Below are 27,316 nucleotides of genomic sequence, written 5' to 3'. Positions count from 1 at the left end.
CTCCTGGAAAGGCCAGGCAGCCTCTTCTGGCAAAGACCTGTGATTGGCCTGCGCGTTTTGCTGTTTGTTTTCTACGCGGCCCACATTCCTTCCGCTCCTCCGTTCCTCCTTGACCGCCCTTTTTCCATTAAGTGGGTCTTTTCTAATGTTCCATGTTCATTTCCGTGTTGATTTTAACTGTTCTTTAGAGTAATTTTCTCAGTGATTGCTCTAGGAATTATAATGGGCATTTTAATCACAATCTATCTAAGACTAACGCCAATTTAATAGAATAGAGAAGTTTTGCTCCAGCACAGCGCTATTCCCTACCCCTTTTTGGGGCAAAGATCCACGAAGCCCACGTCACTGAGCGACCTCTGAGAAATAGGATAAACTATTTGAAGTTTAATTACAAACACCTTGTTAATGAACTGACGGCGCATTACTCAAAGTCAGACAGTCGTGATAAACAAGAGGTTTACTGATCGCTATGCCGAAAGCCCTATATTCCCCAGCATCTGCTGTGTAACAATAAAAACGCAGCTAGGAGTGCCGTCCCAGGGGAGCAGGGCAGGCGCTGCAGCAAGTCTTAGCACCTCAGAGCAGCTGCAAGGCTGGGAAACATTAGCTGCTCAAGAGCCCTTGACGAGCCCCCACCTGGAGCTCCCGGGTGGCTGAGCAATGGGATGAGCTTCCTCAGCCGAGATGAGGTTGAGTACATCTTGAATGCTGTTTTGTTCCCAGACACTGAGCTTCTGTTCTTTGGCTAGGTCGAAGGCCCTAAGGGCGTACTCCTGTGCCTGAAAGAGAATTACAGTGACAAAAGGAAGCTGTCCCAGGCTGCGTTACTGTTACTTCGTTACTTCGGAACCCATCTCTGCTTGACCCCAGAAACATGAGAAGGCTTCTCACACCAGCCACTGAGCTCTTAGTGGAAACTTGTGAACACAGCCTGGGTCTTCACCGCGAGAAGGGTTAGGGAACTGGGGAAAAAAGTCCTTGAAGCTCTGAGTTTACGGTGGACAAAGCCTCTTTTCTGCATCTCAGGACCCTTTGAAGCACCGCTGGGAGGCACAGACAGAGGTGAGAGATGCCAAAGGAAATTCCATCTGGGGCCACGCGGGCCAGAGTTTTGACATGGACAGAGGCTTCGCAGGGCATCTGGGGATGGAGTCGGGCTTACCCTCCTCCCTCCCTCCCTCTCTCCTCCCCCTCCCTCCCTCCCTCCTTATTTTCTTTCTTTCCTTTCCCTCTTTCCTTGCTTTCAATAAATATTCACTAAATGGCTACTATGCCCCAGGTGCTGCATCTACAGGCAGAAATTCCTACCCTGTGGAATCTTCAATATGGAGAGAGGCAGTAGGCAAGACAAAAAATTAAAATATGACTGTATCTTAGTGATATACACGGATAGCAGGAAGGGGGCAGAAAGCATCAGTGGTGGCAGTGGGGGTGGCCGTTTCAGACAGAGGGCAGGGAAAGCCTTATTGAAAAGCAGGCTGCTGAACCCAGACCTGAAGGCACCTAAGCGCCAGTCCTGAGTAGGGAGACGTGTCTGCTTCCTCTAAGGACCCCGTGCAGACCTAACACCCCTAACACACTTTGGGCGATGACTTCCTTGAGTGGAAAAGAGGCCCTGCCCACTGTCCACCTGGACATGGGACGACGGGCGATGGGCGATGGGCTGTTCCATAACCTTCACCCCCTCCCATGTGGCGTCTCTGTCCCTCCCTCTGCTCCCACAATGCCCTGGGCTTTGCATCACTCGCTACTGTAACGCTCTGACTGGGGCTCCTCCAGGCCTGGGGGTCGGTCGGTGGTTAGTAAAAGTTTGCTGAAGAAAAGGAAAGGAGGATGAAGGGAGGGGGAAGGGAGGCAGGGAGGCAGGACACCCTAAATGTCCGTAGGTCACCTGAGCAGAAAGGCCTCCTCCAACCAAGCTTCCCTCCCCTCTCCCCTTGCCTGCTTTGCTTGTCTTTGTAGTGCATTTCACCATCTGAAATGATGTTGCACATGTATGTGTTTGTTTATTTATCGTGATTTCCCTTCCTCCAGAAAAAGGTAAGTTCCGTGGAAATCGGGAACGCGGCTGGGGTTCACCACTGCACCCCTAGTCCCTAGAACAGGGCCTTGCAAGTGGTAGAAGCTCAATCACTATTTGAATGATTGAGTAGATCAATCAACAAATCCAGAAATCTGAGATTTTTTACTTTTTTTTTTTTTGGTCTTTTGTCTTTTTAGGGCCGCACCCTTGGCGTATGGAGGTTCCCAGGCCAGGGTCAAATCAGCGCTGTAGCCACCAGCCTACGCCACAGCCACAGCAATGCAGGATCCAAGCCACGTCTGCGACCTACACCACAGCTCACGGCAACACTGGATCCTCAACCCACTGAGCGAGGCCAGGGATCGAACCTGCATCCTCATAGATTCTAGTGGGATTCATTAACTGCTGAGCCACAATGGCCACTCCAAAAAATATGAGATTTACCACTTCCTGTCTATACGAAATTGGGCACATAATGGACCCTCTCTGTGCCTCAGTTTATTTATCTGTAAAGTGGGAATAATAAAATGCCTACTTTGTAAGGCTGGTATGAGAATTAACGTGATTTTCATTCATGTAAAGCATTTAGGCTAGCAACTGGCATGTAATATGCACTTGAAAACTATTACCTTTTGCATTATTTCGTGGCAACCTATTTCTGTTGCTGGATCCCTCCAGCAACAGGGAACTCACTACCTGTCCACGCCCCCAGGGACTCCCCAGAGCCCTTCTGCCCTGAAGGCTTCCAAGCACTGCCTCGGCCTCAGTCTCTGCAACCCTAGGGTGCAGAGACAACCCCGTTTCCATCATGCAGGTCAGACTTAACCTGTGACAAATGCCTTGAGCATCTCAAGTTTTTTGGAGCGAGGTCTTATTCTGAGGGCAAAAGCTGGTGCAGTTGGGCAAAACACAGCTGAATCCAATTGGAGGCGTTTCTACCTCCATTTAAGACATGCTGCTTTTGGAGTTCCCCAGTGGCTCAGTGAGTTAAGGATCTGGCATTGTCGCTGCTGTGGCACAGGTTCCATCCCTGACCTGGGAACGTCTGTGTGCTTCAGGTGGGGCCACGAATAATTAAACACATAAAAGAAAGATGTGCTGCTTTTCTAGAGAAACTTGCCTTTGAAGAATCCATCATCAGGTAGTAAAGCATGGCCAGGATTTTTAGAACAAAGATGGTTTTCTGGGGGGCTCTGCCAGATGTAGCTTCTCGGATGGTCAAGATTGAAGTCAGGATTTGAATGGCTTCTGCTTCCTGGGCTTCATCTGCAGGGGATAGAAAGGGATGAAGGAAGAAACAGGCCCTGGGGCAGCTGTGGCTGTAGCCTCGGGGATGAGCGCCTCGCCGGCAGGACACCTGGCCTCCGGGAGCCTCCTCCCAGGGACCCTGGTGGAGGCACACAGACCGCAGCGAGTGTGTCACCTGGAGGACGAGTGCCACGCGCAGAGCAGGAAGCTGGACAGCATCAGGTACCCCCCACACCCCCAGCTGTGCCAGCGTGTCATCATCAGAGTATCTTAAAAAAACGCTCACTCTTGGAGTCCCTGTTGTGGCGCAGCAGAAACGAACCCAACTAGTATCCATGAGGATGCGGGTTCAATTCCTGGCCTCACTCCATGGGTTAAGGATCCGGCGCTGCCACCAGCTCTGAAGTGGGTTGGAGATGCAGCTCGGATCCCACGCTGCTCCAATTTAACCTTTAGCCTGGGAACATCCATATGCTGAGGGTGTGGCCCTAAAAATACAACAAACAAACAAATGGCTCACTCTTACAGGTCCCTTTCCGCTTTCCCCATTCAAGGCTGTCTATCATTAGCCCCAGCAATTTTTGGCTCTAGATACCATTTATTAACTTATAATGACTTATGATGGGCCAAGTTCTAAAAGCATTTTTTAAGTACTAAGCTTAGAGAAAAAGAAAATCCATACACTATTATGTTATGGTTGGCTGTCTTTGGAGAGCTATGACTTTCAAGTTTTCTGTATTACCATGAACCACTTTTATGGAAAGGAACATTCGCTATGGAGGGAAAATTCAATAAAGTTACTTTTATTAATTGTATTAATTTTTAAAATAGTAGCTCAAAACTTCTCCTCCAGGAAGCCTTCCCTCTTCAGTGCCATCCAGCTGTCCTCACCTCTTCATTCGGGACTCACTCTGTCATATAATTTGTACTTGCAGAAGTTTTTTCTTTCACGTAGGTTCTGTCTCGCCCGCTACGCTATGTGTCTCTTTGGAGCAGAAGCTAGACCCCCCCATCTCTTTTTACGATTTCTGGGGGAACGAGGCCGGGGGTAGGGATGAGTCAGACTCGGCCCTGCCGCCGAGGCGCTCGCTGTTCAGGAAAGGAAGAGGTTGAGGCGCCAGAACAGATGAGCAAAGAGGAGTCTGCCTTGGCTTACGCGTCCCAGAGGGACGTCGTATAAGAAATGGATGCTCTGCAGAAACCTCGGGGGGGGCTCTGGCAGGGTCCTCTTTTTTCATCCCCCAGATCTGTCCCTTGGTGGCCTCCAAAGCTGCGTGTGACGCTCAGGATCTGGATTCTTCCCAACGCTGGGCAGATCTCTTTGGCCCCCTGGCTCGGTTTCCCCATCCGTGAAATGGGAAAGATGGCACTGATGTGACCCACGACAGGGATAGCCGCTGTCCCCTTCAGGGCACAGCCTGTGGAGGAGAGGGATGAAGTCTCCACTCTGCCTGCCAGGGAGCAGGGATCGTACCCAAGCCGGTGTCCGTTTCAAATCGTTTGCCCAGGAGATCTAGTTGTTGGATGCGAGCCTGGGAGAGGACTTCATAGCGATCGTTCAAATATTTATTCCAGATCTCAGAGACCTGTGGGGAAAGGAGAGGTGATCAGACAAGCAGGCCAGACCTGAGCCACTGGACCAGCCAATCGACAGGGCCGCCGGCCGGCCAGGCTGCCTGACCATCTGGAGACTCCCTCTCCCATTATGCCCGGGGGCGGGGGGAGCCTTCGGAGCCCAAACGTGCTCGGCCCAGGTAAGTGTGACGAGTGTTGGGCTGCAAAGGGCACGTGGCAGGCTAATCTGGGGACAGCCCCGCTGGACTGAGCGCGCACAGTTTATGCCAAAAAGAGCTTGCTCCTGTGACTATGGCAGAGCAGATGGCAGTCTATCTGGAGGGCTTGGGTTCTTATGAGCCCATCATTTATTATTTGCTAACTGCTCCCTGGATGCTAAAGACTAGACTCTTTTGGTAGTGAAGACACAGGAAGAAAGTGGACTATATCGTGTATCAAGCTATGTTACCTTTGGCAAGTCACTTCATCTCTCTGGGCCTCAAGCTTCTCGGGAATGGGCTGACACGGTTGTAAGACGCAAAGCCTGAGCATCAAGGCTCAGCCTCCGTGTTCGCCAGCTCACCTTGGTGTACAGTGTGTCTGCCAGATCCAACTTTTGTAGGCCGTGGAAGATATTAGCCAGGTGGAAGTAGCCTCCTGAGGTCCTGATGTGCTCTGTTCCAAATGCACAACTGGCAAAATAAATCTGTAGCAGGAGGAAGAAGGAGAGTGCTTGAGTTTTCTTTGCAAATCATCTATTTGCTAAAGGGCTTGTGGCCAGAAGAGATAAAGAAACTCTACAACAGCCCATTTTTCAATGGACAAAGGAGCTGAATGTCACCAGAAAGATCCATCAAGGGCAAATAAGCATATGAAATGATATTCAGCGTTGTTAGTCACTAAGGAAACGCAAAATAAAACTGCAAGGAGATATATCCTCACGCACCCTGGAACAGTTCTCATCAAAAAGGCAGAAAATAGCATGTTTTGGCAGTGATACGGAGAAAATGGGGCCCTCCTACATTGCTGCTGGGCGTATAATTAATGCAGCCTCTGTCGGAAACAGTTTGGCAAAATCCTCAAAAACTTAAACATAGTTTTACCACATGACCCAGCGATTCTATTGTCAGGCACACACCCAAGAGAAATGAAGACATGTCTTCATACAAAGACTGGTACGCAAATGTTCACAGCAGAATTATTCCTAATAGGCAAAAAATGCAAACAACCCAAATGTCTATCCACTGATGAGTGGCAAACAAACTGAGGCATAGCCTCGTGATAGTCAGCAAAGGAATGAGGTGTTGATACACACACATCCACAGGGATGAATTTTGAAATAATTATGCCAAGTGAAAGAAGTCAGATGCAATGAGACACCAACATCCAATGCTTTCACTGACATGTGGAGTCTGAAAAAAGGACAGACTGAACTTTGCAGAACAGATGCTGACTCACAGACATTGAAAAACTTACGGTCTCCGGAGGAGACAGTTTGGGGGGTGGGGGGATGTGCCTGGGCTGTGGGATGGAAATCCTGTGAAATCAGATTGTGATGATCATTATACAACTACAGATGTGAGAAATTCATTTGAGTAATAAAAAAAAAATGGAAAAAAAAAGTCAGGTGCAAAAGACCACACGTCATTCTGTGTATAGTAAAGGTCCAGAAAAGTAACATTAGAGAGACAGAAAGTGGAAAAGACAAAGGCCTGCCGAAGGGCGCGAGGGGTCTCTTTGGGGTGAAAACTGGATCATGTTGATGGTTGTACAACCATAAATTTACGAAAATCTCACGGAATTGGGCACTTAATTCCGCGTACCATTGGATTTTATGGTGGGTACCCACAATTCCGTGGTGGTTTTTTTAAAGGTAGGCTGAGGAATCTGAGTTTGCTCTGCTTCTAACTGTGCGGCCCAGTGCAAGGCAGAAAGTGCTTCTGCTGAACTCGGGGAAGGCGGTGGGGCGGGGGGGGGGGGGGGGGGAACACGATGAAAATGGGCTTCATTCAGGCTCAGAGAGGTTTCCTGAGCAGTTTGTTTATGTACTTACTTCTTTATTGCTTTTTTTTTTTTTTTTAGGGGCGCATCCATGGCATATGCAAGTTCCCAGGCCAGGGGTTAAGTAGGAGCTGCAGCTGCCGGCCTACCCCACAGCCACAGCACAGGGGGATCCGAGCCGTGTCTGTGACCGACACCGCAGCTCACGCAATGCTGGATCCTTGACCCACTGGGCGAGGCCAGGGATTGAACCTGCGTCCTCACGGATACTCGCTGGGTTCCTTACCGCTGAGCCATGATGGGAACTCCCTGTACAGAGTTTTATAGTTTATAAAGCACTTTTGTATACCTCCAGCTCTTTTAAACTTAATAACCACGCTCCAAAGTAGAGACACTGATGCTGTTTATAAAAATAACCGCCGAGGAGTTCCCGTCGTGGCGCAGTGGTTAACGAATCCGACTAGGAACCATGAGGTTGCGGGTTCGGTCCCTGCCCCTGCTCAGTGGGTTAACGATCCGGCGTTGCCGTGAGCTGTGGTACAGGTCGCAGACGCGGCTCGGATCCCGTGTTGCTGTGGCTCTGGCGTAGGCTGGCGGCTACAGCTCCGATTCGACCCCTAGCCTGGGATCCTCCATGTGCCGCAGGAGCGGCCCAAGAAATAGCAAAAAGACAAAAAAAATTAAAAAATAAAAATAACCGCCGAGAGTCCTCACGGTGGCGCAGTGGGTTGAGCATCCAGCATTGTTTCTGCAGCAGCGTGGCTTCCATCCCTGGTCTGCAAAGTTCCGTATGCTGCGGGTGAGTTAAAAAAAAAAAAAAATAGCCAAAGTACTGCCCTCTTAACTCATCTCTGCAATGACCCAATCAGGCAGAGACCGTTTTATGGTTTCTGTCTCACAGAGGCTGAAAGAGGGTAAATAACAGATCCAAGTCTATGTGGCTGGTGAAATGGCACAGCTGGAACCAGAAGGAAAGCGCTTTCCTTTTAAAAAAATTTTTTTGGACAAGGTGATTTTTTTTTTTTGGCTACACCCATGGCATGTGCATGTTCCCAGGCCAGGGATCGAACTTGCTCCACAGCAGTGACCCGAGCCACTAGAGGGACAATGCCAGATCCTTAACCTGATGTGCCACCAGGGAACTCTTGGATGAGATGATTTTCCGTGTTCCTGGTTTCTATGGGGACGAGAAGTGGTGGCCTGGGGCGCAGGGGTGAGAAAGCCAGAAGGGAAGCCCTTCTCTTCGCCAATATGCTCTTCTGCCTCCTGTATCGTCCTCGGAGCAGGCGAGCCCTGGGAAGGGATGTGACCAAGACAAGGATGCTCGGAAAGGGGAAAGACTGGACCTCACGCTGTTCGAACCGTGTTCTTGCCAACAGCCCCCTCTCAAACAGTCAGTCGTAAACAGGAAGTTTTAGACACATGCTCAGGAAAAAGAAAACAACTCTTTTCACAGAGGCTGTTCTCAGAAAGGCTCAGGAGTAGCGAAAGAGCTGGCTTCCGTACATCATTGGCCAGGTGGTCCCGGGCTTCCTCACAGTTTCCCTTGGCCACGCAGACAAGCCCCAGGTTCCGATGCAGTAGAGACTGGGTGGCATAACTGCATTCCGTTGATTTGAGGACCGCCCACTGCGCTTGAGACAGGTACTCCTCGGCCTGGACGACGCGGCCCAGACCTGCCCCAGAGAGAGAAAGACTCCAGGTCACACCCCGGCCAGAGGACACACGAGGAAATTCACTCGTCTGGGCCCTGACCTCACTGCCCGTGGACACGCCAAAACGTGTGTGTGAGGGTTCGTGGCAGCCTCTGCGTGACAGCCAGATGCAGAAGCCACCTCAGTGTCCCTCAGCTGTCGAGGAGACGGAGCAAGTGCGGCCTGACCGCACTCATGCGTGTGGCGCGTTACTCAGGCACGAGAGGGGGGCGTCCTGACACACGTTCTGCAGCGGGGATGACCCGCGAAAACACTGCGCTGAGGGCACGAAGCCAGACACAAAGCCACGTGCTGCATGGTTCCATCCATAAGGAAACGTCCAGAGGAGGCAAGGCCACAAAGATAGAAAGTCGATTGCTAAGCGGCCGAGGACTGCAGGCCTGAGGACGGAGGTGGGCTGCCCGTGACTAAGGGTCACGCAGATGAAAGTGGGGTTGGTTGCACCGTCTTGTGACTGTACTAAGACCAAGGAACTGTACTTTTTGTGTGTGTGTGTCTTTTTGCCATTTCTTGAGCCGCTTCTGGGGCATATGGAGGTTCCCAGGCTAGGGGTCCAATCGGAGCTGGAGCCACCAGCCTACGCCAGAGCCACAGCAACTCGGGATCCGAGCCGCGTCTGCAACCTACACCACAGCTCACGGCAACACCGGATTGTTAACCCACTGAGCAAGGGCAGGGACCGAACCCGCAACCTCATGGTTCCTAGTCGGATTCGTGAACCACTGAGCCACGACGGGAACGCCAAGGAAATGGACTTGAAAGAGTAAATGTCATGTTACGTGAATTGTCTCTCAGTGTAAAACGCATGTACATGCGCAATCCATGCCTTCTATGTGCCAGGCCTTGTGCTGAGTGATAGGAGCTCCAAGGTCAACCAAAGCCCTCACTCTGTGGTTTGGCCGGGGCATGAATGCGTGACGTGAGAACAGGCATATGTGTAATACAGTGTAACTGCAATGACGGTAACATTGTAAGCCGTGGAAATGGCAGAGCAGGAACGAGGGGGTGGGGAGAGGCATGGTTAGGGAGAATCCCCAAAACCCAGGGAGGCGGTACCAGGAGGTGGAGCTTTGGGAGGTAAATCAGTCGCGAGGGTGGGGCCCTCCTGAACACCATCAGTGCCCTTATAGAAGAGACACGACAGGAGCCGAGGTGTCTCTTGGCCCCGTGAGGACACAGCGAGAGCAGGGGTCTGGCTACAGGTCAGGAAGTGGGTTCTCACCAGAGATAAGCTCTGTTGGCACCTTGATCTTGGGCTTGGAGCCTCCAGAACGGTGAGAAATAAATTTTGTAGTTTACTAAGGCACGCAGTCTATGGGGTTTGTTCTATCAGCCAAGCAAAGAGAGTCAGAAAAGTCTGAGCCTGGTTTTGAGGATGAATAGACGGTTTCCAGATAAACAAGGGCAGGCATCCTCTGCAGAGATAACCCACGTGCAGAGAAGACAAAACAGCCTGCGAGGAGTTCCCGTCGTGGTGCAGTGGTTAACGAATCCGACTAGGAACCATGAGGTTGCGGGTTCGGTCCCTGCCCCTGCTCAGTGGGTTAATGATCCGGCGTTGCCGTGAGCTGTGGTGGAGGCTGCAGACGCGGCTCGGATCCCGCGTTGCTGTGGCTCTGGCCTAGGCCGGTGGCTGCAGCTCCGATTCGACCCCTAGCCTGGGAACCTCCATATGCCGCGGGAGCGGCCCAAGAAATAGCAACAACAACAACAACAACAACAACAACAAAAAAGACAAAAAGACAAAAAAAAACCAGCATGCGAGGTGTAGAGAACCATATGCTGGTCTGTGGCGCTGGAGCCCCAAGTGTGAGGCAGGAAGTGAGACTAGAGAGGTAGGCAGGATACAGATCACGGGGGGCTCAGTAAGCCGTGCCAAGGAGCTAGATGCACGTGGACAAAAATTAGAGGATTTTCAGAAAGGGAGAGAGAACTGGATTTAGATTTAGAAGGATCCTCTGGAACCCACATGGAGGAGACACCAGAGGGGAGGAAGAAAAGCAAAACACTCACTGGAAAACTTTTGAAATAGTTTAAGCAAGGACTAAGCGCCTGGACGAGGGCAGCGAGTGAAAATGGAGTCGATGCAGGAGGCATTTAGCAGCTAGAATGTCCATGCGGTTACGAAGTGAAAGTTACCTTTAGTTCTGATGTGCAGATGCTCTTGACACATAAAGCTTTTCGTTCAGCTGTAAAGAGAGCTGAGAGTCCCTGCCTACGTGCTCGCCTCCCGGGAGGGTGTCAGAACTGGACAGAAGTTTGGAAAGAAGGCAGCCACGCCTGGGGGAGGAGAGAGCGTTCCAGGCCAATCTGTGTGAGGGCCACGAGGCAAGACAGAGCTCGCTCGAGCCCAGGGATCACAAACCAGTAAAGGAAGAGGGGGAAGTTGAGCCTCGCTTGTTCTGGTTCCAAAGCACAGCGAACGGGGAGGAAGAAGAGGAGGCTGGCTCCTCTTTGAAGTATTACTGAAAACGTTATTTCTAGTGGATTAAAATTCCAAAGTTTTACTTAAAAAAAAAAAGGCTTGGCATTCCCTTCATAGCTCAGTGGTTAATGAACCCGACCAGGATCCACGAGGCAGCAGGTTCAATCCCCGGTCTCGCTCAGTGGGTTAAGGATCCTGCGTTGCTGTGGCTGCAGTGTAGGCCGGCAGCTGTAGCTCCAATTCGACCCCTAGCCTGGGAACTTCCATACGGTGTAGGTACGGCCCTCAAAAGACAAAAAAGCAAAAAGGCTGAATGCCTGTTATTTTTCCGTTCTGAGGACTCTGTAAGGTAGCAGAGGCACGTACACAAGGGGATGTGATTTATTTGCGCTTTCAAAAATATTAGCAAGGTTTTCTGGAGCTCCTGTCGTGGTGCAGTGGAAATGAATCCGACTAAGAACCATGACGTGGCCAGTTCCATCCCTGGCCTCACTCCTTGGGTTAAGGATCCAGAATTGCTGTGAGCTGTGGTGTAGGTCGAAGACGTGGCTCAGATCTGGCATTGCTGTGGCCCTGGCAAAGGCCGGCAGCTACAGCTCCAATTAGACCCCTAGCCTGGGAACCTCCATGTGCCGTGGGTGCAGCCCTAAAAAGGATTGCAAGGTTTAACTCAGTAACTGTGGGAGTTATAATGAAACCTTCCATTTAGACAGCACTTTCCAGCTTGCGAAGCACTTTCATGTTCATTACGCACAAACTGATTTAATCCTCAATCCTGGGAAGAGGACTCAGATTCCATAAATGCCGACACAGTCCCCCCTTGAGGTGTCAGGTTCTGTGTGAGGAGAGTTTTCAAGGACCTTCTCTGCTCCAAGTACTGTGCTGAGTGTAAAGACACTATGACAAGTAAGAAAAGACACAGCCTCTGTTCTCCCTGAGCTCTCGACCGAGTGCAGGAGAGAGGCTTTACCTGAATCATCTCGCCAACAAATGCATAGTTACTATCAAGCAAGGGCCCAGAAAAAAGGAAGGTTTCAAAGCATGTACATAAAGAGAGCCCCGACCCAATGTGGGGGCTTGGAAAAGGGTTCCCGACAGGGGGCAGTGTTTCAAGCTGAGACCCGAAGGACAAATAGGAGTCGGCGGGGTGAGGCGGAGGGAGGAGAGGTGGGGAGAGATGGCTGGAGACCAGACGTCCAGAACCAGGCAGCATCGCAGGGCTTCTGAGGAGCGGGGAGAAGGCAAGTGCCGCTGAAAGGGAGAAAGAAGAGATTGAGAGACGGAGTGTGGGAGACTTCGTAAAGCCTGGACCGAGCAGGGGCTCACAAGCTGCTTTAAGAACTTGGTTTTTATTTATCCGAGGGACTTAATCACATTTGGTTTGGACACCAGACTGGAGGGAGGCCAGAGAAGGTGTGCAGGGCCCAGGTGGCAGGCAGTAATCCAGATGAAAGATGACGGGATTCAGGCCAGGCTGACTTTTCCCCAAATCCATAGCTAATCGGTGTCGGACCTAAGCAGAGCCTGGCATTATTTCCTTGTCCAGTGCTCTTGCACCAGTTTTGCAGGAGGAACCATCTGCAGCGGGGAGTCAGTCCTGAGCAGGGGAGGAGGGCGTTCTTGCAGCTAAGCCGCCTGGCATGGAGACTCAAAGCCCAGACCTGTGCGGAGGGGCTCCACGCAGCAGAAGCATCTCAGGATGCTCTAAAGAAAAAGGGGAGGGGGGCTTTCTGTTGTGGCGCAGCAGAGACGAATCCGACCAGGAACCATGAGGTCTCAGGTTCGACCCCTGGCCTCTCTCATTGGGTTAAGGATCCAGCGTTGCTGTGGCTGTGGTCTAGGCCAGCAGCAGCAGCTCCAATTAGACCCCTAGCCTGGGAACCTCCATGTGCTGTGGGTGTGACCCTAAAAAGACAAGAGTCACACACACACACACACACAGAAAAAAGAATGAGGAGTCAGAGCCCATGAAGGGGGAGGAGGGCATCTGCAAAGGGAAAGGCTAGGCTTGGAGATGGGAGGCTGGCCCATTCAGGGTAACCAGCTACATGTAAATATATCAGTGAAAACGGAAGCCAACCTTCTCACTGTCACAGAAGGAGCTACACACATGCGATGGGAGAAAAGGGGGTTTAACCCTGTGGCGTTAGATGTCCTCCTGTGGACCCATGATCACGTAGAGATAGAGACGAAACGGCAGAGAGATCTAGAAGTAATGTGTGCGACACACACAGGTGATTGTATTTACACGAGTTCCCTGATTCCACCCACTGAGAAGGCCTGGGAGCAGCCATTCCTCAGTAGCAACAAATCTATTACTACCCATTTCTTGGCTTCTAAGTCCCATCTGCCGCTAAAAGAAACCAGGACTCCTTGGAGGTCGGTTCCAGAGCAGGAACGTGAACACAGAATGATGGGGGCATGCCAAGGAGACACGAAGCAGAGCGAATGGGCCTCCACTTTGCCACACTAAGGACAGGGTGCGTGTCAAACTAGTGGTAGTAACGGATAGAAACCCCTTAAATCGAATAGGAACCCAAGAGTCCATGCCGATAGAGATGCGTCAGTGCATTCACTGGAAGTCTGTTCGGGAATGAGTATTTACGTAGTTTCAAATACCTCTCTATAAAATCCCTATTCATTGCAAAGAGGGGAAAGAGAAGAAGCCTGGCAGATGCCACCTGAATAGAGTAACTTAAACGAACATCATCCATAATGGAACAACCTAAAAACATGTGCCAGCTGACAGGAGGGGTGAGAAGAATACAAACACCATTTCTGTGCTATTCCTGCCAAACAGACACACCACCTGAGTCCCGTCGTGAGGACGTATCAGAGAAACGCGAATGGAAGCACATTTGATGAAACTGGCCTTTTACTCTTTAAAAGTGTCTAAGGCATAAAAGTCAAGGAAAGACTCACGACCTGTTTCAGAATGAAGACAAAGACACACGGCAACAAAGTGAAGAGTGTGCTTCTCGACTCTGTCCTCTTGCTGTAAGATGGGATTGGGCAAGTGGAAAAACCTGCATGGGGTCTGCTTCCTGGACGATCACACACGATGGCCTATGGGTGTTAGGGGAGGCATCTTTGTAGGCAATACACACAGAAGTGGTCAAGACAGGGCATCAGGTAGGCATCTTACCCTCAGATGGCTCGGGGGAAAGTTCCATCGTACAGTATTTCCAACAGCTGTACTTTTTAAAAAGTTTTCTTTTAAATAGTGGATATGAAGATGTATAAAGAGGTATTTCAGTACCGAAAACCCTGCAGATGCTCAAAAAATGTTAATTCCCCTCAAAAATGCTAATTCTCCTCCCGTGGCAACTACCATATGGGGTGTCTGCCACGTCTGTGCTCCCAGCTCTCGGCACTGCCTCTTCCGTCAATAGGAGCAGGTTCCCGTATTCCCGTTTGAACTTTGTGACCCTGACACAAAGGTAGATACAGAAGGATATACCACACTCAAGCTGAGCCCGCACAATTCTTTCTCCTAGGAACTGGAAACTGGAAATCAGACACTCGTCAGTTTCTGTTACCCATCTTGAACCTCAAAGTTCAATGAAAATTCAGCTACACCTTGTTGGGGAGATGGCTCGATCGTCAGTGTGGGCAAGTGAGACACAGGCACACGGGGAGACCTCGGCGAGGCTCTTTCCTTCTGCGGGAGGACGCGGGGCTCAAAAAGCGCGAGCGCGAAGAAGAGAAGCCCCCCCTGCTGCTCCCTAACGCAGGTGATGTACCTGTCCCCCTCCCACGGGTCAGGTCAGGGCGCACATTCCCTCCGCTGGCTCATTTGAAACAAATGGTTAGAGGTAAGAGGTAAAGAGGAGGGGGTCACAGGAGGGCGTTTCAGCCGAAACCGAAACCGGGGCAAAACGGAGTCACCAAGACGTCCTTTGATAGAAGAGACGTTATGTTACTTTCCGCAACCTGACATTCCGGGGTAGCTGTCTCCTGCGGCCAGCGTAGGCTAAAAGCTGTGGTCTGCAGAGACAGAAAAGAAAGCAGATGCAGAGAGAGAAGTGGAGATAAAAGACAAGGCCCACGGGAGAGAAGCAGAGGACACCAGCCTTGGTTTGTTAGACTATTCCGAGCCTAAGAAGCCTCGACTCCTTCAGAACACTGAGCATCCTGATAAATGTCGTCCTCGTGCTTAGGCCAGCTGGAGTGGATGTGGGTCAGTTGTACCCAAAAGTCCCTGACGTCTCCTTCCCCACCTTGTGCCCAACTTTACGGCAAACTTGCTCTTCCACAAAAGGCTGGGTGCTGTGGCCACTGATGTGACCCAATATGGCACTTCCTAAGGGCTCCAGGGGGTCCCAAGTCAGTTGTACTTACCAAGGCTCGCCTCGGCCAACAGCAGGTAGGCAGGCACCAGCTCTACTGAACTCAGGCCATGCACGTTCATGCGGAAGCGAAGAGAGTGCAAAGCTGCTGGAACAGCAGCTTCATATTTTCCTTCAAAGAGGTATTTCTGGGCTACAGTGTAGCAGAATTCAATCAAGTGCTTCTGTGGAAGAAAAAACTAGACCATCTGAGACAGCCCAAAGGGAAGAGGCAATGGGGGAGCCAGGTGGAGCACATAGTGAGCCTACCTGTGCACAGGAGACCCAAAAATAGTGATTAAAAAGCCATACTCTGGGAGTTCCCCGGTGGCCTATCAGTGGGGGACTTGGCAGTGTCACTGCTGTGGCATGGGTTTGATCCCTGGCCTGGGGACTTTCACATGCAGCAGGAATGGCCACCAAAAAAAAAAACAAAAAAAAACAAAAAAAAGGCAAACTCTGGACTGTGAGTTGCTCAAGGTCCAGGAGGAAGTATCTTTTCATCTTAGGTCGGTGCTTGGCGTAAATGAGTGCTCAGCAAAAGATTGTTAAATGAGAAGCTTCCATTGTGGCTCAGCAGGTTCAGAACCTGACTAATATCCATGAGGATGTGGGTTTGATCCCTGATCTTGCTGAGTGGGTTAAGGATCCAGCATTGCTGTGAGCTGTGGTATAGGTCACAGACACAGCTTGGATCCCACGTTGCTGTGGCTGTGGTGTAGGCTGGCAGCTACAGCTCTAATTGGACCCCTAGTCTGGGAATGTCCATATGCCATGCGTGTAGCCCTAAAAAGACAAAAAAAGATTATTAAATTAGTATAATTCTCATGTTCCTAATGAAATTTAAGTGTAGCAAAGATGTCATGTGTCAAGAAAATCTAAAACCTTCTGCCTTTCTAGTTGAGTTAATTTTGAGAAAAAAAAATATTTTTCCTTCTGGGGGTATCTGCTTAGCAAATATCAAAAACAACTAAAATTCTGCATTGTTCTAAGGCCACTCTCAAAGGGTTACAACCGTAAATTGATGAATCTTTTGGTTTGAAATGTATGGTTTGGAAAGCACTAAATTTCTCTTCAGAATAAGTGAGATGCTGTCCATATACCATAATAATCATTTTCCTGAAATCTCCTTTATTTATTCACCAGCATATTCAGACATCATTTCTTGACCTACTATGTGCCTGGGCTCTTATCACAGTACTTATCATTTAGGGGTGTTACAGCTGAATTTTGTCCCCCCCTCAAATTCTTATGTTGAAGCATTAACCTCTCGTACCGCGGAATGTGACTGCATTTGGAGACGGGTCCTTTTAAAGAGGTGATTAAGTAACAAAGGAGGCCCTGGGGTGTCCCTAACCTAATCTATGTGCTCACAAAAGGAGGACATCTGGACACACAAAGAAACACCATGGCTATATGTGCACACCGTGGAAAGACCGTGGGGGACACGGCACGGAGGCCGCTGTCTGCAGGCCAAAGGGGGAGTCCTATCGGTGATCTGGGGCCTCTAGCCTCCAGAACCGTGAGAAAATAAATTTCCACAGTTCAAGCCACCCAGTCTGTGCTCCTTTCTTACGGCAGCCCAGGGAAACCAGCACTGTGAGTGTGCAGTGGCTCTGGGGAGAACAACCAACTGAGGACATGAAGACATAAGCAGGGAGTTCCCGTCGTGGCGGCGCAGTGAAAGTGAATCCGACTGGGAACCATGACGTTGCCGGTTCAATCCCTGGCCTCGCTCCGTGGGTTAAGGATCCGGTGTTGCTGTGAGTTGTGGTGTAGGCCGCAGATGCATCTCGGATCTAATGTGGCTGTGGCTGTGGTGCACGCTGGCAGCTGTAGCTCTGATGTGACCCCTAGCCTGGGAAGCGCCACATGCCACCGGTGCAACCCCTAAAAAGCAAAAAAAAAAAAAAAAAACATAACCAAGTCTCTGCCCTCAAAGCGGTTAAGAGGTTACACTTTAGTGATTTCACCCAGCACACCCTTTTGCCCGGGCAGTTTCACTGCAACGACAGGCCTCTGGGCCCTACCTGGCGCCGCTGCAGCTGCTGCAGGCCGTGCTGCCGCTCTTCCTCCGAGTTGTAGAAGGGCCTGGACGTGCGCAGGGGAATCAGCAGCTGACATATCTTCTCATGGATGCTGCGCCAGTCAGCTCTCTGATGAACCACGCCACTGACAACAGAAACAGGGACTTTGTTATCGTCACCCGGCTTGACCTCAGACTCTCCTGGCGGGAGGGCCAGCCCAGCCCTAGAAACTGGACGAGTAAGCCCAACACAAACCGGGCAGGGAGCCCCAAGCCCCTTCTGATGCAGACTGCTTTTCCTTCATGTGTGTGTTTAGTGAAGACCGGGGGCGGGAGGCGTGGTGGGAGGCGGTTGTTTCTGCAGGCAGTTGTGTGGTAACACTGCGGCTATTCTGCCGCTCTTCCTCACTGATAATAACAGAGACAGCCTCAGCTTTGCCTTGGTATGAGGTCATTTTCAGAATATGTGACCACTGCGGGTTTGAGGGTCTTTTTCTTGGGAAAGGAAAGAAATCTGCATCCGATGAGGCTCTCGAAGCCTCTCTCCTCTCTCGGCGCACATCTGCACCTGGACGTTTGGCTGGGAGAGCATCACTGCATCGTCTTCCGGGCTCCCGGGGCCTCTCGCCTAGAACACACTGAGAATGCCCTCCAGTCCCAGTGCTGAAGCAGGTGATTTTGCAAGGAACTGTTTGACTTTGAGAAAACAAAGCAGAATTGTTATGACTATTTTAAAGGGAAGAAAGCCAAGGTGTCAAGAATCAGTAGTTACCCCAAGCCTGTCCTCCGAAGCCAGTACAGGCTTGGATAGCTCTTCCAAGGGCAGCTTTTCTGACTGTCTTATGTGCGTGTTAACTATTGTTAAACACTTAATTGGACAGCACATTAGAATCTTAACATCATTGCAGACGAATTCTGCTGGCTGGCACTCCTGTAGAGAATCCACTCCTGTTCCCCACGCAATCGCCTCTGTGAGCGACTCCCCATCTCTGACTCCATTGGGCCCTTCCTCCAAATACGTGTATATCATTGGTATGTGACTGATATTGACATAATTCACATACAATGAGACATCATCATTTTAAAATGTGCAGTGCAGTGCTTTTAGTATATTCACAGGGTTGTAAAGCCATCCTCCTGTCTGATTCCAGGGGTCTTTCATCGACCAGTCGCTCTAGCAGGAACTCTCATTCTTCCCTCCACCCGCTGGTGTCCAGAAGCCACTACTCTGTTCTCTCCATGCATTTGCCTGTTTCGGACTTTGCATGCAAATGGAGACAGATGACATGCGGCCCTTTATGTCTGGCTTCTTCCACTTAGCATGATATCCTCAAAGTTCCTCCATGAGGTGGCGTGGATCTATTTCATTGCTTTTTATGAGTAAACACTATTTCCCTCTATGGCTACGTCACTTTGTGTCTCTCCATCCATCGGTTGGTAGACATCGGGCTTGTCTCTGCTCTTTGGCTATTGCGAATAAGGAACACACATGGACACGGTTTTGCGCCTCCAGATAGTTTCAGCTCTCCTGGGTACATCTAAGGGCTAGGTTTTCAGGGGAATGGAGGACGCCCCCTCCCTTGGAAGTGGCCATTTGGGTTGGGCAGCCAGAGACAATGACCCACGAGAAACAACTGCCTGCAAAGGTCAACCACCTAGAAAGATGAACGGCCTCCTGTACGTCCGTCCTACTGCTGCACGTACCTGGTTGTGAGACTCGGGCCCCAACCACCCTCTCACATGGTGTAATTTTCCCTCCCCTATGATTACTCGGTCATGGGGCTCGACCCCGGACCCCTTCCCCAAACTGGGTAACCTTTACTTTCATTGTCCTGGCCACACATTCCCACCACGGCTCTTTAGGAGACTAACTTCTCCCGGCGGTCACAGCCGATGCCGTCTGGAGCCCCGCCTATCCGTTTCAGATGCCTGAATAAATCTCTTGCTTGGCCGGCGTGGCCTCATGTGTACCTCCGTCAGCAAACCTAACACGAAGCACTGAACGGCCGGGTCACACAAGGAACTTCATGATTGGATTTTTGAGGACGGCCAAACTCTTTTAACCTGGGCTGTTCCGTTTTACAGTCCCGCCAGTAATGAATGAGGTTCCATTTTTCTGCATCTTTGTCAACACTTGTGATTGTTTGTCTTTTGAATACAGCCACTGTAGAGTGAAGTACTATCTCGTTGTGGTTTTACCTTGCATTATTTAATAACGAATAATCTTGAGTATCATTTCATGTGCTTATTCGCCATTTGCATATCTTTTTTTTGAGAATGTTTGTTCAAATCCTTTGCTCACTTTTAAAACTGGGTGTTTTATCTTTTTATTGTTGCATTTTAAGCATTCCTTACATGTCCTAGATACAAGATCCTTATCAGATATATGTTCTGCAAATGTCTTCTCCCATTCTGTGGGCTGTCTTCTCACTTTCTTGATAGTGTTCTCTGATGCACTGATGGCTGTACCTCTGATTCAAGCCCTAGCCTGGGAAAACCTCCATATGCCTCAGGTGCGGCCCTAAAAAGCAAGTTTTCATCTCCTTTTCTTTTTCTCTTTTGGCCACCCTGTGGCCTGTGGAGCTCCCGGGCCAGGGGTCAGATCTGAGATGCAATTGCAACCCATGCGAAGCTGCGGCAACAGTGGATCCTTAACCCACTGTGCTGGTCCGGGGATCAAACCTACGTCCCAGCACCCCTAAGACACTGCCAATCCCATTGCAGCACATCAGGAACTCCCACAAATTTTCATTTTGATGGTATCCAACCTAGCTACTTTTTCTTTGGTTCCTTGTGTTTTTGGCGTCATAGCTAAGAACTGTTGCCTGATCCAAGGTCACACAGAGCTACAACTGCGTTTTCTGCTGAGAGCTTTGTGCTTTTAGCGCTCACATTTAGGGTCTTTGTATATGGTGTAAGGTAGGAGTCCAAATTCTTCTTTTCAGAGACTCTCTTTCTCAAGTTACAGAAGTTCCTTTCCACTCCTACTTTGTTAAGTGTTTTCATCATAAAGGGTAAAAGATAAAATAGCCTTTTGGATTTTGCCAAATGTTTTTACCTACTGAAATGATCATGTGACTTTGTCTTTTAGTCTATTGAGTTGTCTTGTATTGATTGACGTTTGCGTGTTAAACCAATCTTGAATGCTTGGGAAAAATCCCACTTGGCCATGATGTATAATCCTGCTGGATTTGACCTGCTAGTGTTTTGATAAGGATTTTTGCATCCATATTCAGAGGGTATATTGTTCTGTAGTTTTCTTGTGTTTTGGGGTTTTTTTTTTTTTCTGGTTTTGGTATCAGGACAACATTGGCCTTGAGGTTTCCTTGTGGAGCAGTGGGTTAAGGATCTGGTGTCGTCACTTCAGTGGCCTGAATCCCGGCTGTGGTGCAGGTTTGATCCCTGGCCTGGGAACGTCCACGTGGCCGGAAAAAAAAGAAAGGAAGAAAAAAGAAAAAAAGAGAAGGGTAACATTGGCCTCATACAATGAGTTGGGAACTATTCCCTCCTATTCCATCTTTGGGAAGAGTTTGCGGAGAATTGTTAGTCTTCTTCATTTATTATTTATGTATTTAATTTTTTTTCCCACTGTACAGCAAGGGGGTCAGGTTATCCTTACATGTCTACATTACAATTACATTTTCCCCCCACCCTTTGTTCTGTTGCAACATGAGTATCTAGAGAAAGTTCTCAATGCTACTCAGCAGGATCTCCTTGTAAATCTACTCTAAGCTGTGTCTGATAAGCCCAAGCTCCCGATCCCTCCCACTCCCTCTCCCTCCCATCAGGCAGCCACACGTCTCTTCTCCAAGTCCATGATTTAGTCTTCTTTAAATATTTGATAGACTTTACCAGTGAAATCACCTAGTCCTGGGCTATTCTTCGTGAAGTTTTTGTTTTGCTTTGTTTTGCTTTTGATTACTTAGCTAAATCTCTTTAGTTATAGATCTACTCAGATTCTATTTCTTCTCAAGTCAGTTTTGATAGTTTGTGTCTTATTAGGAATATGTTTCATCCAGGTTTTCTAATTTGTTGCCATACAATTATTCATGGTATTCTCTTAAAACCCCTTAGTTCTGCAGAGTTGGGAGTAATGTCCCCACTTTCATTTTTGATTTTAGTAACTTGAGTCTTCTTTTCTCAGTCAGTCTAGGTAAGGTTTGTCAATTTTGATCTTTTTAAAGAACAGACTTTTGGTTTTGCTGATTCTACTGTTTTCCTATTCTCTAGTTATCTCTGCTGTAATATTCTCCATTTCCCTCCTTCTGCTAGCTTTGTAATGAGTTCTTCCTCTAGTCCTTAAGGCAGAAGACTAGGTTATTAGCTTCCTTCTTTTTTAATGTATGTGTTCGTAGCTATACATTTTCCCTCTGAGTACTGCTTTCACTGCATCCCGTTAGTTTTAGGATGTTGTTTTTGTTCTCATTTCATCTCAAAACACGTTCTAACATCTCTCGTGATTTCTTCTTTGACCCACTGGTTGTTTGGGTGTGTTATTTCCACACATTCATAAGTTTCCCAAATTTCCCTCTATTATTGACTATTAGTTTCATTCTGTTGTGGTTGGAGAACACCGTTTACGTATTTTCAATAAGCCTTATAAATGTACTGAGACCTGTTTCATGGTCCAACATCTAGTCTGTCCTGGAGAATTCCCTACGTACTTGGGAAGAATGTGTATTTTGTATCCTGTAGATAGCTGATAGGTCTAATCAGTTTATAGTGCTGTTCAAGTCTTCTGTTTCCTTGCTGACCTTCTCTCGAGCTGTTCTGGTCATTACCGAAGGGAGGATGTCGAAGTATCCAACGATTATTATTACTCTCCCCTCAGTTCTGACAGTTACTGCTTTATGTGTTTTGAGACTGTTGTTGGATATGTACAATCAGGGGTTTTTGCATTTCTATTGCCTATTACATACTTTTACTTACATGTGAGAAAGTTAGCTGTTTGATTCAGTTATATATATTTCAAAACAGGTAACAATAACTTGGGGCAGGTACTAGCGACATTTTTTGGTAAAGGGTCAGATAATAAGGTTTGGGCTTTGAGAACTAAACAGTCTCTGCCACTGCAGCACAAAAGCAGAGTCGCAGACAATACACAGCTGTGTTCACACACACTCTCTCCTTCCTTTCTTCTGGGACCACAGACATATGATAAAGTATTTTCTTTATAAACTGTGACTGCTATCATAGAAATGACAAAAAGCACTTTAGAACTTTTTTTTGATAGAGAATTATCATCAACAATTCAATAAAAGCACTTATCAGCCAGAGAATAGAACTAGGAGAGTTCGACAGCACTTATTAAATAGAGGCTTGTTGAGCAATCGTGCGAGCAATGGAAATAATAACTTATTTAACCACCTGGACTTTTGTTCCACCGAAAGCATCTGCATGCCTTCCTTGCCTTCCTAAATAAAGGGAGCAAATTTTATGTATCTATAAGCTCCCTCCTATTCATCCGTATCACCCCTGACAGCCATCGCAGGGCCATGCATTAAGAATGATTTGAAAAGTATGCCTTCAAATCAGGTCTCACAATCAAACAGCTTGTGGGTCAGACATGTCTTGTTTGGCCATTGCCATGTTTTTAAACTGAATTTGCATGTTGTTAGGCAGGACATTCGTTCTCCGGTTCACCACAGATCCTACCGTTTCCTCCCATTGACGCCCACTTCACTGTTTTCTCTTCCTGAACAGTGAAGACACTTTAATTTGCGCCCCATATGTTAAAGGAAAAATTATTGCAAGTTACTCTTATCTAGATGCTACAATTGGCTAACCTACAGTACTGAAGTCTCGTTCACCTGTCGTGTTTCAGCGTGTACTCTAAAAAAAACTGCCTTCTCTTAAACATGTTCTGTTTCCTGGAAACACTCTCAGGATCCAACATAGAACAATATGCACAGGATTACAAAGTATATAAAATAAATGTGTTAATAGGAAAAGAACATATGGAAATTCACCAAAATGTCAGGCTATTATCTGGCTCGTGACATTATAGATAAATTTCATCTTTATATTTTGTATTTTCAAGTTTTCTACAATGAACATGAATTACATGTATAATTGGGAAGACAACTGTTTTGCGAAAATGAACCTTCACAAATTCAAGGTAACTGCCCTTTCTGCTCTTTAAATTTGGGAAGAGGAAAAGTAATTTATTGAGCGCCAACTTGGCCCAGGCATGGTGCTAGATGCTTTATATTCAACCGTGAAAAACCCACGAGGGAAGAGGGTATTCAAGGCCCTTATTTTCGAGATGTAGAACAGTTACCTCACTTTTATTTTACGGCAAAATCATGAAATCTCTAGGACCCAAGGATATAGAAATCTGGAGAAAGGGTTGGGGGAGAGGAGAAGAGCTTAAAAATAATTAAAGGCAGTGAAAGAAGAGAAAGAAAATGATGGAGGATTAGGGCATAGGAAATAATTATTTATTCATGCCTTCATCAAATATTTAGTTTCAACTCTTCAAGATAGTTTGCTGAAGACTGAACAGTATAGGCAGATGGGCCTGACACAGATCAAAAAAACCCAGACCTATGACAGCCCCTCTACATAGTCAACAGAAGAGCCAGCATTAATGGAGCACAATAAAATGGAGATGAATATGCTCATCAATAACTAAACTGAAGAAAGGAAATACGTCATCTGAGGGGTGGAGAGTGAGCAAAGTGGGCTGAAAGGAAGGAGGAGTTACTTCCGGCTGGAGGGAGGAAAGGGCAGGGAAGAGGCAGCCGCTTACATCAGACAGAGTGGTCTGACCTCTCCCCTGAGTGCCAGTCCTGTACTTAAAACTGTTCACTGGTCATCTCTCCCAGGTGACCCAAAGGCCCCTCAAGCTCTGTGTCCCTCAACCCAGTCTGTCATCCATCCCCTCCTCCTTCTGTGTTCCTTGTCCCAGTTCATAGATTTATTACCCATCCAGAACTCCATTTGTTCAACAAGTGATCCCTGAGTGTCTGGTATGTGCAAGCACTAGATCTAGTAAAAGACACAGATATGAAACAAGTAAAACCAAAAATACGAAAGTGCAGAAGAAGAGAAGAAAAATGTGAGAGAGAAAAATGAGATAGGAGTCTTTTGGTTGGGTTTTCTAGAAATATATATATATATATATATATATTTTGATGAAACAACACTTCTGAGAACAGAACGATAAAAGGGAGCTAGGAAGATTCACGATGGTTGGTTCCCAGCAGAGGCAACAGGCTGGGCAAAGAAACTGAGGGAAATTGGAATGGAAGGCAAACTGGCAAATTAGAATGGAAGGAAAGCCTCTATAACCACATCCAGGAAAAGCGGGGGCACGAGTGTGAAATGAAAGCAGAGAGGCAACCAGGGCTTTGTCGTTTCTGTTACGAATTCTGAATTGTATTCTACATGCAATGAAGAAACAGCAATGGAAACACAGATGCTGCCCTCGTGGACATATAGCCTGGTGACGAAAACAGATCACCGAGCAGCGGACTGCAGTCCCTGTGGAAAATGTTCGAGTAGGAGACACAGCGAGTGCTGCGAGGGACACGCGATTCAGGAGTGTGTTCACTCTCCCCTGGGACCACGGCAACCACGGGGTTGCACAGCCTTCAGAGCCTACCTCCCAGTCGAGCCTCGCACTGCGACCCGTCATCTTTCCATAACACAAACGAAAGCATGTGAAAAGCATCCATCATGACCAGAGGAAAAACTCCAAACTCCTTGATCTCATGCCACTGTTTGGCCCTAACCTTTATCTTCTTGGTTTAAACTCTCACTAGCACCTATCACAAGGGTTTTTAAACTTTTTTCTACTCAACCTATAGTAGGAAAATACATTTCACCAGTACAAGTACATACATCCACATAAAACACTAAAACAGTCCAGAAAGAGGAGTTCCCTTTGTGGCTCAGCGGTTAATGAACCCAACTAGGATCCATGAGGTTGCAGGTTCCATCCTTGGCCTAGCTGGTGGGTTAAGGATCCAGCACTGCCATGAGCTGCGGTGTAGGTTGCAGATGCGACTCAGCTTTGGCATTGCTATGGCTGTGGTGTAAGCCGGCAGCTGCAGCTCCTATTCAACCCCTAGCCTGGGAACTTCCATATGCAGCGAGTGTCGATCTAAAAAGCAAAAAGCAAAAAAACAAAGTTTCAGGAAACGATTCAAGTAGGATTACTCCGAGACTTTCTGTTTTATTCATTTTTTTTTTCTTAAGATGCTGGTTGTGATTTTCTTCATGACCAGCTAACTGCAGTCTGAAAATCAGTGACTGCTCCCTCCGCCATGGGGACACCTCTGAACAGTCTATTCTTTCACCCTTTTCCCAAGCAGTCCTGGGGCCAGGGCGCCCTACCCTTCCTTTTTTTTTTTTTTCCTTCGGCTTTTTGCCATTTCTTGGGCTGCTCCCACGGCATATGGAGGTTCCCAAGCTAGAGGTCGAATCAGAGCTGTAGCTGCCTGCGTGCACCACAGTCACAGCAACTGGGGGTCCGAGCTGCGTCTACAACCTACACCACAGTTTACGGCAGCGCCGGATCCTTAACCCACTGAGCAAGGCCAGGGATCGAACCTGCAACCTCATGGTTCCTAGTCGGATTGGTTAACCACTGAGCCACGACGGGAACTGCTACCCTTCCTTCTTCATTGTTCGTTCACCTAGCAATTTCCCCCTGACCTTTCAAGGCTCAGCAAGTGTTACTCCTTCAGAGAAACCTTCCCAGATACTGCCCCACCCCAGTCGCCACGCTTCCATCCTCAGAGGTCCCAGGCAATAAATAGTACTCCCTGAGTAACGGCAGGTAGGGTTGTATTACAGTGACTTTTTAAATGCAAATTAGTAGGCTCTGGACTAGATTTCGGGACGTCAGCAGCCTGGCTGTTTTATCTTGGGTCCCAAACGGGGTCCGATCTGAAGTAAAGGTCTGGAGATGTTTTGCTGAAAAAATGAAAACCGATCTCGTCTCGTACTACTCTCAGCACAGCACACATCTTGGCTGTGCACCAGCAAACTAGCTTTCTTTCTATTCCTCAAACACGGCGAAGTCTTCCCTCCCTCCCAGCCTCACTGTGCCCTTCACTCTTCCTCCAGCAGATCCTTCGCGGGCTTTTCCTCCTTTATCTTCAGATCCATCGTCTGTCTGCTCTAAACGGGGCCCATCACATTCCCTTCGTCTTCCTGGTATTTCTCACTCTCTGACATCGTCTTGTTTTCTGATTGCTGATGGACTTTGCCCTCTTCCTCGTCAGAACCTCAGATTTGGGAGGGGCGCGGTCTCCCGCGATCCCCCCCGGAACGTCAGCGCCTGGAGCAGCGCATGGCGCACAGCAGGTGCTCAACTAAACGTCTGGGGACGAAGGAGGGAGTGGGAGAGGCGGCGGGCGCGCACTCAGCTCCTAGGGACCGACTCCAAGCCGCCTTGAGGGTTCCCCGGCAGACGCGAGGCTCCCAGGCCCGCCCTGGCGACCGGGGGAGAGGGAGGGTGGAGGCGCCCCGGGCCCCGTCTCAGGGCCTACCAGTAATACGTGACTGTGCAGGCCCCGCACACCCGCTCGGCCGGGGCTTCGCACACCTCACAGCAGAGCCTGCGACCCCTGGGCACCGCCAGGGGGTAGATCACATCCATGCTGCGGCAGACGGCGGGCTTGGTCTCTAGGACGGTTGCCCGGCAAGGACGCGCAAGACGCTGGTGTCACGTGAGCGACACGCCGCCGCCCGGGCGTTTCGGGGCCGAGCAGAGGGGCGTGGCTCCGCGGACCCCGCGGGGCCCCTGTGGGGGCGGGGAGAAAGCCAGCAGCTGCCCCTCGCCCCAAGTCCAGAGGTGAAGGGGCCGGACAGTCGCATTTGGCGGGGCCCGAGGCCAGGAGGGGCAGTACGGCGCCCGGGAAGGCTCAGACGGTCGGCTCCCCACCCAGGCTAGGACACCACCGCGGCGGGCAGTGGCCGCGCCGGCTGCCGGCCCCGCCTAGACCCCGCGTCGGCCTGGGGTCGGGGTCCCCGGCTGCGGGCCGC

At 49.0% G+C, this 27,316-nt stretch overlaps 1 protein-coding gene across 1 annotated transcript; it reads right to left on the bottom strand.

Annotated features, from left to right (window-relative positions):
• Positions 1 to 442: 442 nt before the first annotated feature.
• On the bottom strand, positions 443 to 27,306 carry ZMYND12 (zinc finger MYND-type containing 12). Its single transcript, XM_047789518.1, has 8 exons — positions 26,821 to 27,306; positions 17,325 to 17,466; positions 15,308 to 15,479; positions 8,333 to 8,502; positions 5,409 to 5,531; positions 4,746 to 4,857; positions 3,144 to 3,289; positions 443 to 779 (listed from the first exon to the last, which is right to left on the bottom strand). The coding sequence occupies exons 1-8, from the start codon at positions 26,928 to 26,930 to the stop codon at positions 612 to 614; spliced, it is 1,143 nt and encodes a 380-aa protein (XP_047645474.1). The 5' UTR covers positions 26,931 to 27,306; the 3' UTR covers positions 443 to 611.
• Between the last annotated feature and the right edge of the window lie 10 nt (positions 27,307 to 27,316).

This window comes from Phacochoerus africanus, chromosome 8 (genome assembly GCF_016906955.1).
Source record: "Phacochoerus africanus isolate WHEZ1 chromosome 8, ROS_Pafr_v1, whole genome shotgun sequence".
Taxonomy (NCBI): domain Eukaryota; kingdom Metazoa; phylum Chordata; class Mammalia; order Artiodactyla; family Suidae; genus Phacochoerus; species Phacochoerus africanus.
This window is presented reverse-complemented; position numbering and strand designations above follow the sequence as displayed.